The following is a 14,237-nucleotide window of genomic DNA, read 5'->3' on the forward strand; positions in this document are numbered from 1 at the left end:
GGTGCTCCTATGTTGGGTGCATAAATATTTATAATTATTATATCTTCATCTTGGATTGATCCTTTGATCATTATGTAGTTTCCTTCTTTGTCTCTTTTCACAGCCTTTGTTTTAAAGTCTATTTTATCTGATATGAATATTGCTACTCCTGCTTTCTTTTGGTCTCTATTTGCATGGCATATCTTTTTCCAGCCCTTCACTTTCAGTCTGTATGTGTCCCTCGTTTTGAGGTGGGTCTCTTGCAGACAACATATATGGGGGTCTTATTTTTGTATCCATTCAGCCAGCCTTTGTCTTTTGGTTGGGACATTTAACCCATTTACGTTTAAGGTAATTATTGATAAGTACGATCCCGTAGCCATTTTCTTTATTGCTTTGGGTTCGAGTTTATACACCCTTTCTGTGTTTCCTGTCTAGAAAAGATCCTTTAGCATTTGTTGGAGAGCTGGTTTGGTAATGCTGAATTCTCTCAGCTTTTGCTTGTCTGTAAAGCTTTTGATTTCTCCTTCATATTTGAATGAGATCCTTGCTGGGTACAGTAGTCTGGGCTGTAGGTTATTTTCTTTCATCACTTTAAGTATGTCTTGCCATTCCCTCCTGGCCTGAAGAGTTTCTGTTGAAAGATCAGCTGTTATCCTTATGGGAATCCCCTTGTGTGTTATTTGCTGTTTTTCCCTTGCTGCTTTTAATATTTGTTCTTTGTGTTTGATCTTTGTTAATTTGATTAATATGTGTCTTGGAGTATTTCACCTTGGGTTTATCCTGTTGGGGACTCTCTGGGTTTCTTCGACTTGGGTGATTATTTCTTTCCTCATTTTAGGGAAGTTTTCAACTATTATCTCCTCAAGTATTCTTTCATGGTCTTTCTTTTTGTCTTCTTCTTCTGGGATTCCTATGATTCGAATGTTGGAGCGTTTAACATTGTCCCAGAGGTCTCTAATATTGTTCTCATTTCTTTTAATTTGTTTTTCTTTTTTCCTCTCTGTTTCATTTATTTCTACAATTCTATCTTCTAGCTCGCTTATCCTGTCTTCTGCCTCTGTTATTCTACTGTTTGTTCCCTCCAGAGTGTTTCTGATCTCATCTATTGCATTATTCATTGTATATTGATTCTTTTTTACTTCCTCTAAGTCCTTATTAAACCTTTCTTCCATCTTCTCAATCCTTTTCTCCAGGTTATTTATCTGTAACTCCATTTTGCTTTCAAGATTTTGAATCATTTTCACCACCAAAATTCGAAATTCTTTATCGGGTAGATTCCCTATATCTTACTCTTTTGTTTGTGTTGGTGGGCATTTATCTTGTTCCTTTACTTGCTGGGTATTTCTCTGCCTCTTCATCTTGCTTGTAATGCTTTGCTTGGGGTGGCCTTTCCCTCTTCTGGCCGTTTGTGGAGTTCTCTTTATTATGTAGTTTCCTCGCTGTGTGTGGGGTTGGACAGGTGACTTGTCAAGGTTCCCTGGTTATGGAAGCTTGTGTCGGTGTTTTGGTGGGTGGAGGTGGATTTGTTCTCTCTGGAGTGCGATGAAGTGTCCAGTAATGAGTTATGAGATGTCAGTGGGTTTGGAGTGACTTTGGGCAGCCTGTATATTGAAGCTCAGGGCTAGTTTCCTGTGTTACTGGAGAATTTGCGTGGTATGTCTTGCTCTGGAACTTGTTGACCCTTGGGTGGTGCTTGGTTTTAGTGTAGGTATAGAGACGTTTGATGAGCTTCTATTGATTAATGTTCCCTGGAGTCAGGAGTTCTCTGGTGTTCTCAGGATTCGGGCTTAAGCCTCTTGCCTCTGGTTTTTGGTCTTATTCTTGGAGTAGCCTCTAGACGTCTCTATCTGTCATTTCCAAGGTGGTTCCCTCTGTTTTAGCTTCTGTTTGCTGGTCTCTTCAGTGTCTAATTTCCGCCCTGATACTAGGGGGTGGGTGGACACTTTTTAAGGCTCAGTTGTTCAGTCCTGTACTGGGAAGGGAGGAACACTGCAGATGAATATCTCTGGCGTCTGTGGGGAGTGCTCGCAGCATCTCGGCCACACTGGGTTTGCCCCCGCTCACAGCACGTATGCTGTCCCAGTCTACACTGCACAGGCTCTAGGTTGCTCTGCCAGGAACTGTCCGAGGCCGGCGCCGGGTTGTATGCACTTCCCAGGTCTGAGCGGTTCAAGTTCAGGTTCTCAGGTACTCCACAAAGGCGCAGACTTGGTTGGGCCTGCGTTTTGTGCCTTCCCCGGTCCGAGCAGCTCAGGGGACCAGGTGTTTGGCGAGCGCGGTCTCTGTGACTTATCGCCTCCCCAGTCCCCGCCACTCAGTTTTCTGGGTGTACAACTGGCGCACCTTCTCAGGGGGATATCGACCGGCCCGAGCCCAAGAAGTCTTGACTAGCAACAAGCCTGTCTGCAGTTTGTATCAGATGCCTTTCTGGGGCCGCGGTTGCCCGCTCCAGCTCTGGCTGCGCTCCCTGCCTGTCTCGGTGGGGGATGGGGGATGGGCCGACCGCAGCTGGCTCACTCTGCTCAGTCCTTTATTCTGTGAGCGGGGCTGGCTGAGTCTTAGGTTAGAGCTTTCCGCCTTTTCGTGGGGAAGCTGTCCCACAGTCTGCTTTGCTCTCCCCAGTTCTCTCAAAATGTTCTTGCGGCATTCAAGCCCAGTCCTCTCTCTAAGTTCAGCCGGCTCCTCCCTGCCCAGCCGCCGCTTGCTAATGGCATATGCAGGCGTCTGCGCTGCTTCTCTGCTGGGAGTTACTGTTTGGCGGGTAATCTGTGGGTTTTAAAAAAATCTTAAAAAAAAAAAAAGAGGGTTATGTGGCCCTCTGAGCTTCCAAGGCTCGCCACAGATTCTCCAGTAAGAGTGTTTCCTGGTGTTTGGAAACTTCTCTCTTTTTAAAGCCTCCCTTCCCGGAACGGAGCTCCATCCTTACTTCTTTTGTCTCGCTTTTTATCTTTTATGTTTTTTCCTACCTCCTTTCGAAGACAATGGGCTGCTTTTCTGGGTGCCTGACGTCCTCTGTCAGCATTCAGAAATTGTTTTGTGGACTTTACTCCGCGTTCAAATGTTCTTTTGATGAATTTGTGGGGGAGAGAGTGGTCTCGCCGTCCTATTCCTCCGCCATCTTGTTCCTTCTCCCCTCCCTGGTGCTTTTAAAAGAAGAACCGTACTTTGCTCTTGAAGTTCATGAGTTTTTGTTTTTCCTGTTGTAGGCAAGGCAGGGAGACGACGTGAAGGAAGAACACAATAAGAGAATGGCTGATCTGGAGGATAAGGTGAGCCAGCCCCATGGCCCCTTTACAAAGAGGCACATATGGCGTGGCCTGTCCCGGCTTGATCTGTGTGTGGGGAAAAGCTCCAGGACAGGAGTTGGAAAACTGTTCCCAAGAGGGCCCCAGAGTAAATGTCTTTACTGGTTACGAATAATTGAGTAGCAGCATTTCATGCTAGTCAATAAGCATGACAGCATCCACAGGCAGTGTGTAAAGGAACAGACGTAGACGTGTGCCCATAACCCTTACAGAAAGCATTAGTGAGCCGGATCCCCCGATGGCCCCAGTGTTAGCAGCCACCGTGCTCGAACTTTGTTCTCGGTCCACCCTCACCCCTTCGTTTCTTTCTTAGAAGTTTATTTCTGGGGCTTTGCTGGCAGTCCAGGGGTTGAGAGCCCCCGGGGAGCTGCCCTGCAGGGCGGGGCACACCGCCTGCTTGCAGAGAGCTGGAGACCAGGCAGGGAGGGGGACAGTAGAGGCTGCTCCCAGGGAACTTTAAGAGACTCGCAGCAGGCGCTGCAGGGAGCCCTGGAGGAGGAATCTGCTGGTTCCCGTTGTGTGATTTGAAGGCGCAGGAAGGGAGAGGATGTGCTGACCGGGCTGATGGGGGTGAACCCATAGGCAGCTGGTTCGCTGGAGTGGAGCAGGAATGATGGCAGGTGGTCCTGGAGCCAGCGAAGGGGGTGGCCCTGCCCTGGGGAGGGGTCGTGACGAAGACAGGGGACGAGGGCACTGGCCCCTGGGGACAGGGAGCCGGCAAGCCAGCATCTCGAGGCTGCCCCTCAGTTGCTTTGAGGTCATGTCTGGGAAAAGAAGGCAGGACCTGGGTGACAGTGGGGCAGGGGGGACATTTGCGGAGAGAAGGGTGTGAAGTGTGAGAGTGGGAGGGCAGCACAGGGCCCTGCAGGCACCCTCCCGTGCGTCTCTGATGACAGAGCCGCCCTTGCAGTGCGAGGGGCCGCCGCCCAGAACAGCCGAGGGCCTGTGCCCTGAGAGGAAAGCCGTGGTGGGGCTGGCCCTCCTGTCCCCTGGCTGCCCCTGCTCGCTCCTGTCTGTGGGTGTTCAGACCAGCCTGGAAAATGGAGGACTGGGAACCTGTGAGGGTGGCCCTCCTCAGTGAACCAGTACAAGTGATGACAGCTGAGGTGGACCCAGCGGCTGCGGAGCTGAAGGACTGCTTTTTCTTATTTTCCTTCAGCCTGGCTGATGGGGGCATGGATGTATTTTTTTAATGTTTGATTTTTGTCTCTGACTCCATCAGCCCTCCCTTGTGAATAACCTCATACGATTGCCTTCTGTCCACGCTAAGAGCTGAGTGTCACCAGGCCATATGGGAACTGAATTCTCCTCCTGCCCGTTTCTTAGTACTGCTCGCTTAAGAGATGGCAGTGTCTCCTAAGCATGACCCATTTATCCTCAGTCAGGGCTTCCATGTAAAATTGTGTTCAGTTCCTGATAGACTTGAGCTTTCCTGAATGTCGCTGACGAGACGTGGTCCTCTCATGCCCAGGTGCAGACCCTGAAGGAACAGGGCTGGGATCGCGTGCAGCAAGCCAGCATGCTGGCCAACGTGGCCCAGGCGTTCGAGAGTGACGAGGGCGTGTCTGATGGCAAGGGCGACGGGGTCACCCTCTTCAGCTCGGCCACTCAGCTGTCGCCCAGCAGGCAGAACGATGCTGAGACTCCGACTGTGATGCTTCAGGGGCAGCTGGACGCCATCATCGAAGAGATCCGGTGGGTCAGCCTGATGCCAGCTCCCCGGAAACTCGGTTTCTCTGGGGAACTGTCTTCTCCTTAGAGAAGTCTGAGTGTTCCATAGTAAGAAAACTGACTTCAGGTCTGCCTCAAGAATTTTCAGTTCCAAGATTGCCCTTGATTCTAGAGCTCAGTCAGCCAGGGCGTTCTGTCCACAGTGTGGTGTCAGCACTCTGTGGGGGGCATTGTGGGGTGTCCCCCCCTCAGCTCTGAGCCCCAAGGTGGGTGAGGTGCTGAGGCGGTGTCCCCTGCCGCCCGTGCACCCTCCAGCACTGAGGGCGTGCCCTCCTGTGTCGCTCAGAGCCTCCCACGTTCTGGTGAAAAGCCGCCTGGATCAGAAAAGCTGGAGTTTTGTGGTTAGCAAATTCCCACTCAGATCTGCATTTTCCCTTTTAACTTAATACAGCGTGAAGATTGGCATGTTGGAAGACAGTGGTCCAAGGACATGTGTTTGAGTTTTACTCATCTCATCAGTAGATTGGGCCTGGGTACAGCCGGGTGGCTGGGGGCCCTGAGGCCTGCCTGGTGCCACACCCGCACAGCGGTTCCCCTGTCTCTAGTCCACGTTCAGAGTGGCTGCAGGCCGGCGACCCTGCACAGGACCTGGCGGAGCTGCTGCTCAGATAGTTCTCGTCACATCAGCTGAGGCCGAGGTGCCTGTCCCTGTCAGCTGAGCGTGGGGAGACTGGGGGAAAGGCAGGGGATGGACGGCACAACCAGCAAATGCAGGTTGTGCCACCTCACTTTTGAGGCCATAGACAGACTGCTTTGTAGGCCGTGTTTGAGCACAGATGAGCTCAGGAAGATTGTCTTTCCCCATCCCCGCAGGAAATATGGAATGGTTATATATTAATATTCTTATTTTTACAGCAAGTTGTCGTAAAAGTGATTTTTCCTTATACAACAAGTTGACTTGATGTATAAATGGTAAATTCTGTCCATCAACTTATCAACAGTGAAAAACTTTCAAGATGTATAAGTAGAAGTGAAACTGGAGAGTTTAGTTCCTGTAAGAATCTTATATTTTAATTTGAAAATCATTTTATTTGCGTAATCGAGTATTTAAACTGCTGTATAACATCCTCCATGACACACTAGGGGAGAAGAGCAGTAACCATGAATTCTAGGTTAATACGGCACATTGACATGAATCCAGAAACTCACACAAAGCTGGGGGAGAACTTCATCAAGTGATGCGTTTGTCCATATACAACCTCAAAAAAAAAAAAAAAAAGATCAACTCAGCACTTCATCTGGTCTGGGGACTTGTATTTAGAAACTCCAGCTTGTTCGTGAATCTCTGTTTTGACTGTACAGAGTTCCCGATTCCCAGTGGAAAAGACTTGAGGCACTGACGTGCATCTCTGCCCTGAGAGCAGGGAAAAGGTAGAGGTTGTCAACTTCAGGTATCTCCTCACAGGGAGAGAGTCGCCACCCAGGCCCCGTCAGAATGTTAGAGTAAATAAGTGCAATCAAACGTGAATGATCAGGGGCCACTTTGTAAGACTCAGTGCTAGTAAAAAGAGGAAAAGTTGAACCTTTTTGCTGAGATGTTAATTGAGCAACTGTTTCTGGAATTTGCTAATCGTGACACAGAATGCCAGCCCAAATGTGTTGTCGAGACACACTCCCCTGCTGACAAAGGCACGTGACGGGTTTTATTCTATTTTAGGTTGACCGAAGAGAAGAACACAGAGCAGTCGGCCGAGGAGACTGAGAGCAGTGTGGGCAGCGGGAGCTTAGGCAACCTCCGTCATTTTATTTATTTTTTATTTATTTATTTATTTTTTCAGCTTGTCAAATTTATATTTTATTAAAGGGATGTCTATGTGTCCTGTCAATGGGTTTATGTCTTCTTTCAGTGTATTTATTTATTTATTTATATTATTCTTTTTGGAGGCTAGTTACTTTACAATATTATATTGGTTGGTTTTGCCATACATGCTCCCTCAACCTGTATCCCGCCTCCTCGCTTGCCAGCTCCTGCTCGCACAGCAGTGGGCGCTCCAAGTCCCAAAGGAGGTGGCACAGCCCGCTGCAGGAAGTAGACAAGCTGGGCATCACGACTGGGATATGTGTCTGGCTCCTCCCTGCCGCGTCCCTCCCCCAGCACACTGGTTTTCTTTTGTTTGTTTGTTTTTTCTCTTTTTACCCAGAAGAAAATCAGGTACATTTGCTACGCTCAGAGGTCTAAGATTTTTTAAAACTGCCTAGTCTTTATGGCACAGTGACAAATTCAGTTCAGTTCAGTTCTGGACCACTGGCTTAGCACGTCATCGTGAACTCAGCCAGAGCCTGCCTCTGTAACATTGGGCCTGGCCTGTGCTGGGCACAGCAGCTGCAGGGAAGTTTCTGTTCTCAGGGAGCAGACAGCTTCGTGAAAGTTACCATAGGCAGCTCTCATGGCGTGTGAAAACCGTGCCGCACATTTTCCACTGGGGATGCCTGACTGCAGGGTGCAGGGCATGCGGTGGGGACAAAACCCAAGAATCTCAACTGGTCTGCTTGCTGATGGGCCTGGCCGTGCGCTCAGGCCAGCTCTACGTGTGAAACCAGGTTAAAAGCCGGGGGCCCCAGGGAAGAAGTCGGGCTTCCTCACTCTTCCGAGTCTAAAAACAGGATAACTACCTAGGGCTTTTGGTGGCAGAGTGTGTGGCTCTAAAGCACATGTCCCAGCTTGCTTTCATGTTTAGCTTGGGTTTTGTGAGTGCATTGCTCTTTACCCCATGAAATCACGTGTACAACACTCTGCTTTGTAACTGCACTTGCATTATCACTGTTTCCGTTACCACCCATTTCATGTTAGCTATATTGTTAGTCAGCATATAATTAAATTCACTGTGAATCATTTTAGTGGCATGTGAAGTGGTAACTAGTCCATGTTGTGGTCTTTTGACACGCTGTTTTTATAATTTGCATCATTGACTAAGTAGTTGAAATTTAAAATTCTTTGATGATTTCTCTGTGGTTTCATGCTTGATTTCTTTCCGAGTATTTGTAAAAGAACAGTTCTGTATATGTTTTCCTTGCTGTTGGACTTCTCTGACGGTGTGTCTGCTTTTGTCATTGGTTTTGATTTCCTGTCTCATCCTGCTGTCTGCTTAGTCGTTGTCAGTCAGGCAACGGTCAATCAGTCGTTGTCAATCAGCTGTCGTTTGCCCATCCGTCTCCCCTCCCCCATCCTCCCACTTGCTCTGGTCATAGCGGTGCTGTGGTCCACAGCGTGAGTCCCCTTAGTAGGGTTTGTGCTTTGTCTTCGTGTCTCATTAAATGGTGTGTTTCCCCCATAGCAGTAAGTTTGAATTAGCGTATCACTAAGCAGTTACAGGAGAAGGCAATGGCACCCCCACTCCAGGACTCTCGCCTGGAAAATCCCATGGACGGAGGAGCCTGGTAGGCTTCAGTCCATGGGGTCGCGAAGAGTCAGACACGACTGAGCGACTTCACTTTCCGTTTTCACTTCCATGCATTGGAGAAGGAAATGGCAACCCACTCCAGTGTTCTTGCCTGGAGAATCCCAGGGACAGGGGTGCCTGGTGGGCTGCCATCTATGGGGTCGCACAGAGGGGACACGACTGAAGCGACTTAGCAGCAGCAGCAGCAGCAGCATGCAGTTATAAGCATAATGTAGATGGATCCTAAACTACATAACGTGTGTAATTCATAAATGAGATGATCCTTACATAAAGAAATGACCCTCTTAAGTGTAGATTTAATGGACTTTTGACACAATATCCTTTCTGTGTAGGCGCTTGTATTTAAGACTCTCAATGTCATCAGCTTTTGCACAGTTAATGTCTCTCTTAGACTTTAAAAAAGTATCTTCTATGGTTAATGACTGCACCTGCTATTATGCTAGTTTTCATTCTTACATATTTTCACAGGGAACCTGCTTTAATGAATTTATTTTGAGAAGTTTTAAATCAAATTCTTTGTAAGGATTTTACATAAATATCCAATAAGTGGTCAGATTTCTTCAATGTTGAAATAGGTATTATGGTAACTTCCTCATCAGTTAAATTACTAATTTAATGTTTAACATTTTTTTTGAGAGAAACTAATTTATAGAGAAATTTGGCTGAGAATAGACAACTGTTAAGGCCCTTTATTGTACAGAATGCTGTGCTTTATTAAATCACGATATTGTAATGGAATTGTATCGTCTGAGTAATAATTGGTAGTGTTTCTCTAGTAAATCTTCAATAGCTTATTTAATTTCTGTGGTCAAAAATATGTTCTGTTTCCAGTTACATGTTCTCTAAATCTTCATCTCACTTATATGTTTGCAGTCTTTTTTGCTTTACTGTCTTTGCCTATACTGATTCTTGAATTTTTAGCTTCAGAGTCACAATAAATCTGGTTTCTTTTCATTTCTTTGCATGCATCTATCAACCTAGTGATTTAAGGAAGCATCGTTGAAAGGTAAACTACTTAGTACTTTAGCATGCCTTTGTTTCTCTGTGAAGTGTTAAACAGTCCTTATCGTTTAACATGAATGAACACTATGTGGTTATGTACTGGTGAATAATTGACGTTTTAATGGAAGTAACGAAGCTCACCTACCACTTAAAATATGCTGATGGTTCGGTTGGAAATAGGTCATTTGTTGGGACAATTGTAACAGTTTGCTTTCTCCCACTTGTTTGCCTTCTAATCATCTCATGCTTATTTATAATAGACATAGTATCATTGGTTATTTTTAAATTTTTCTTTACTTATTTTTTTTGCCATGCTGCACAGCTTATGGGATCTTACTTCCGCAACCAGGGATCAGACCAGTGTCCCGGCAGTGAAAGTGCCAAGTCCTAACCTCTGACCACCATGGAATTTACATTCAGTGTTTTCTTAAAAGTCACGACTGTTAGATTTTCTTAAAAGACATAGATGTTAGATTTGCGGGAAGCCAATTTACTGACGGTGGGTAGCAGTGTGCAGGAGACTCTGTGCACCGGGCACCGTGTCAAGTGCTTTCCAAGTCTGTCATCTCATCCCACAGACACCCAGGTGAGGTCTAGGCTGCTGTTATCCCCATTCAGCAGACATGGACACTGAGACTGAGAGAGCCCAGGCTCACACACAGCAGAGCGGTGCGGACTGGTCTGATCAGAGCCTGGACGTGTACCCGTGGTGCCGTCCAGCTCTCTTTCCTCCTGAGGCTCTCGTGTCCATCACGGCATCCCTGATGGAGGGAGCATCAGGAGGGAGCTCGGTGCCGCTCCCCTCGGGTCACTTGGATGAGCCCCTGTTGTTGGGATCCAGTGCCCCGAGGGTTGGCCTTCCTTGTCCCTCTCCCGCTCCCAGCCCGCTGACCGAGGACTCCTGGGGCCTTCCCGCAGGACTCGGGCAGCCGCACTCTGGTTCAGGCAGCTCAGGGCCCGGGAGACCTCCTGTTGGGCACAGCAGGGCAGCGCCGTCACCCTGGGATTGGTGGCCGGGGTGTGCCGCTCTGTCAAACCTCAACATGGATCAGCCGTAGGCACCCATATGTCCCCTCCCTTTTGAACCTAACTCAAATCTCCCTCCCTATTCCACTGCTCTAGGTTGATACAAGATCATCTGTTAGTGAGACCTAGGGGTGCTTTATGGCAACCACAGTGAGCGAATTACACTCGAACTGTGTGTAAGCACTTCAGGGTGTAGCCCCCAGTCTGTGTGTTCCCGAGAAATCCAAGGCAGACCCGTGGTGTTCGCATGGAGGGGTTAGGTACCTTTTCTGTGTTTCTCTGGTCGTGATGGGTTCCAGTAACCTGCATCATCACTACAAATGCTCTTGGGTGGTGGCACAAGCGGTGTGCTTTCCTCCTTCAAACAGAAAGGTCTGGACGGCTTTGCTGAGAGGTTTCTTACTCTTGAAACTGGTGCTTCTGAGCAGCGTCTGGCGATGAGCACAGTCCTTTCATCAGGGCAGTTCATGCCATGCAGGGTTCACGGTGCTGGCATTGCTCTGCCCTCCTACCCGGCAGGGCCATCTGGTCGTTGGGTTCCAGGGAGGGCAGAGCCCGGCTGCAGGGAGGCTCTGGTCCGGGGTCTCTGCACTCAGTCGGGTGCTCTCGCTGCCCCACAGCCCTGCCTCTCTTGAACAAGACAGTCCTTTAAGATGGCATTAAGCTATAACAAGGGTTTATTTTGTACTTGGGGGAAAGCATAGCTAATAGATTTTCAAATAAGTTTCTGGTTATAATGTAAAGCCTGTGAGATTGCCTTTTACGACAGTCTTTTGTTACCCAATTTTACACTTACCTCATTCCCTCAGCCGCCAGCTATCTGGGAAGAGGTAGGAGGCATCGAAGGCAAAACCTCGACCCCTGCCCCACCGCGGTCCCTTCGGCTGGACCAGCTGCACACGGGGTCGCTGCGCACAGCCAGCCACGAGGCCATCAGGGACGCCTGCAAGTAAGGGGCCTGTGCGCCTCGGCATCAGTTTCAGGAGCCCTGCGCCTCTTGTCTTGAAAGAGTTGCAAGGATGATTTTACATGAATCCCACTGGGTTCGGTGCCTGGGTTTAGTGGTGGACTTCAGGTGCTGGGGGAGGAGAGCTCAGTGACCTCAGTGATTTTAGGAAACATCTGTCTCGATGGATTGACTCCTGTGGGAGCTTTCCTCCTGCTCTTGCTAGAGGTCTGCCCGGCCCGGGGTGCGTTCCTGCTGGTGGCGGCCCCTTGCCTCTCGGGTTCACTCTTGAGGGTCCCTCCCTTTTCCTCAAGCGTCTCCTCTCAGGAGACTCTGTCCACTCCCGTGACTGACACTGTCCTCATTCAGACCACCACCTGCTGATCTCCTGTCCTGAGCCAGGCAGCACTCGATGGAGGGCACGTGTGGTCACCTGACCAGCAGCCCTGCACGGTGACCGTCGCTCTCCTGCCACTGCCAGGGGCAGTCACCGTGCGGGAGGCAGGGCTACTGCCCAGAGCCGGGGAGCTCGCCTTCTCTGGGAGTGTCGTCACCTGCCGAGCAGCGACCCTGAGGGAAGGTTGGAGCGCCCTCTGCACCAGCTGGCCTGGGGTCAAGTCCTCCTTGGGGGAGAGCTAGAGGCAGGGAATCGCAGCTTCCCGGGGTGGTTGTCTGTGGCCAGGAGCCTGCTTTGCTCGTGTGGAGTGTGCTTGGTGAAGGAGACTCCACGGTCTGCTGCGAGGTTGAGGCGCGGGTGTTGCTGGGTGCCCGGTTCTATCAGTAGGTCCTGTGGACGGGTGTGTGTTTGCACAAGGGTGCCAGATAACGGTCGTTTTCTCTCCCCGAAGCTCGACAGGCTCCCAGGACAGCCCCGGGAGCAACCCCAGCAGCAGCAGCCAGGACTCGCCGCACAAAGCAGCAAAAAACAAAAGCATCAGGTACTCCATCAGCCGCATATTTCAAAAGAAGTAAAAGGGCCGGCCTGGACACCCCGGCAAGGAGGCATTCGGACCAGGTGGGTGCTTCACCGTTCGGAGTTAGGGGGCCTGCAGGCATGTCCCTTCTGCGTCTCCCCCGTCATCCCCACGAGGCACCTGTCACTCACGCTGGGGGTCCTCCTGGGAGCAGGAGCGGAGGAGGCGTCTGTCTTCTCGGTGGGTCTGAGATGATCTGATGAGTTAATGAGTGGTTGGGTGGATGGATGGATGAATTCGTCAGTGGATGGGTGGATGGATTAATGAGTGGATGAACAGATGGCTGGCTGGATGGGTGGATGAAGGGAGCATGGAATGAATAAAGCAGATGTTTATACTCCAATGCTAGAAACATATTCTCCGAAATTGCTTGAGTAGGAGCTGGGCAATGGTTGTTTCCTCCAGAACAGTGACAGGTGTTTGGAAACGGCTAAGTGCTCATCAGTGAGGGGTGAGGTACAATCTGTGGACAGCCCACAAGGAACAGCCCCCTCCTTCCTGCCACCGTCCCCACCCCCAGGAGCCCGTCAGGGGCTCTGCCCACGGCCCCCGCCCCACCCCACAGCCGCGCAGGTCCTCCTGGGGGCTCCTCAGCACACAGTGTCATCACCAGGCCCCCACCTCACTCGGCGCCATCTCCTGGAGGACAGGGTGTGTTCCTGCCTCTCCAGCCAGATATTTGCTGAGTGTCTTGTTTGTGCTGGGTGTGGGATGTACAGGGGTAAGTAATGCAGATGTGGTCTGGAGCACAGTTTAGGGACAAGAGGGGAAAAGGAGCAGGTTATTACATCTCTCCCTGTTATTCAGAAATACAGCACTGCGAGGGATGCTGCATTGACTGTGTACCAAATGCTGCACGTGCCCCTCACCAAGCAGGGGCTGCCACCTCCCGATTTACAGAGGAGACATGGCCCCGCGGTTAGGGAGTGGTGAGGCAGGTTCACACCCACGCAGTGGGACCGGGCACTTTGCCGAACCCCAGCCACCTCTCCGGTGGATGCAACAGGAATGAGATGGTTCTATGGCATCACTGATTCAATGGACGAGAGTTTTAGCAAACTCCAGGAAATAGTGAAAAGGACAGGAAAGCCTGGAGTGCTGCCGTCCATGGAGCGGCAAAGAGTCGGGCACAACTGAGCGACTGAACTGAAACCTGAGTGTGTGCTGAACTGCTTCAGTCGTGTCCGACACTCTGCAAGCCCAGGAACTGTAGCCCAGTAGCTCCTCTGTCCAGGGGATTCTCCAGGCAAGAATACTGGAGTGGGTTGTCATGCCCTCCTCCAGGGCATCTTCTTGACCCAGGGATCGAACCCACGTCTCTCGTTATCTCTTGCATTGGCAGGCAGGATCTTTAACGAGCGCCACCTGGAAAGCCCCAGTGAATGCTGACAACTAGGAAATGCAGAAAATAAGGGCTGCTCCTAAGTTAAACCAAAAGAGCAGCAAGCACAGGTTGTAAAGTGGGAAACGCAGGATGAGCGACAGCAGTGCTGATGGAAACAAGCTAGGATGCGCTCACCCACATAAAGAAAATACCCGTGCCATTCGGAAGAGGAGCCCGTCAGCCCTCGAGGGACAGTAGAACCGGAACGGAAACCGAGGCCATGGTCAGCAGTGCCCACCCACAGGGCCCGAGTGGAGTAGTGTCACTCACCGGGCTTCCTGCGTCTCCAGAGCTGCTGGCGGTAACATCTCTGAGTGCTAGACTGGGCAGCGTCCCCGAGTGAGCTAAGACATCACTGCTCTCCTTCCAGTGCTGCTGCGGGGCCCTCTGTGGGCGGCCACGCTAATCCCCTGCCCTGCCACCCTCTGGGGCCCGGCTGTCCCCTGGGATCTTTTCAGCCCTTGATCTTGGGTGTTCCCAGCCCTC

At 50.2% G+C, this 14,237-nt stretch overlaps 1 protein-coding gene and 1 pseudogene across 1 annotated transcript in view; both read left to right on the forward strand.

Moving 5' to 3' along the window:
* Positions 1-6,860, forward strand: part of LOC148776264 (liprin-alpha-1-like) — a 141,669-nt gene extending 134,809 nt beyond the window's left edge. The window contains exons 7-9 of the mRNA XM_088841800.1: positions 3,189-3,251; positions 4,759-4,982; positions 6,676-6,860. Of these exons, the coding sequence (XP_088697926.1) occupies positions 3,189-3,251; positions 4,759-4,982; positions 6,676-6,820 (432 nt within the window). The 3' untranslated portion in view covers positions 6,821-6,860. The remainder of the gene's footprint in view (positions 1-3,188; positions 3,252-4,758; positions 4,983-6,675) is intronic.
* A 3,184-nt stretch (positions 6,861-10,044) lies between these two features.
* Positions 10,045-13,703, forward strand: LOC148776268 (uncharacterized; annotated as a pseudogene).
* Positions 13,704-14,237: the final 534 nt, after the last annotated feature.

This window comes from Moschus berezovskii, chromosome 11 (assembly GCF_049115385.1).
Source record: "Moschus berezovskii isolate FMDL1 chromosome 11, NW_MosBer_1.0, whole genome shotgun sequence".
Lineage (NCBI taxonomy): Eukaryota > Metazoa > Chordata > Mammalia > Artiodactyla > Moschidae > Moschus > Moschus berezovskii.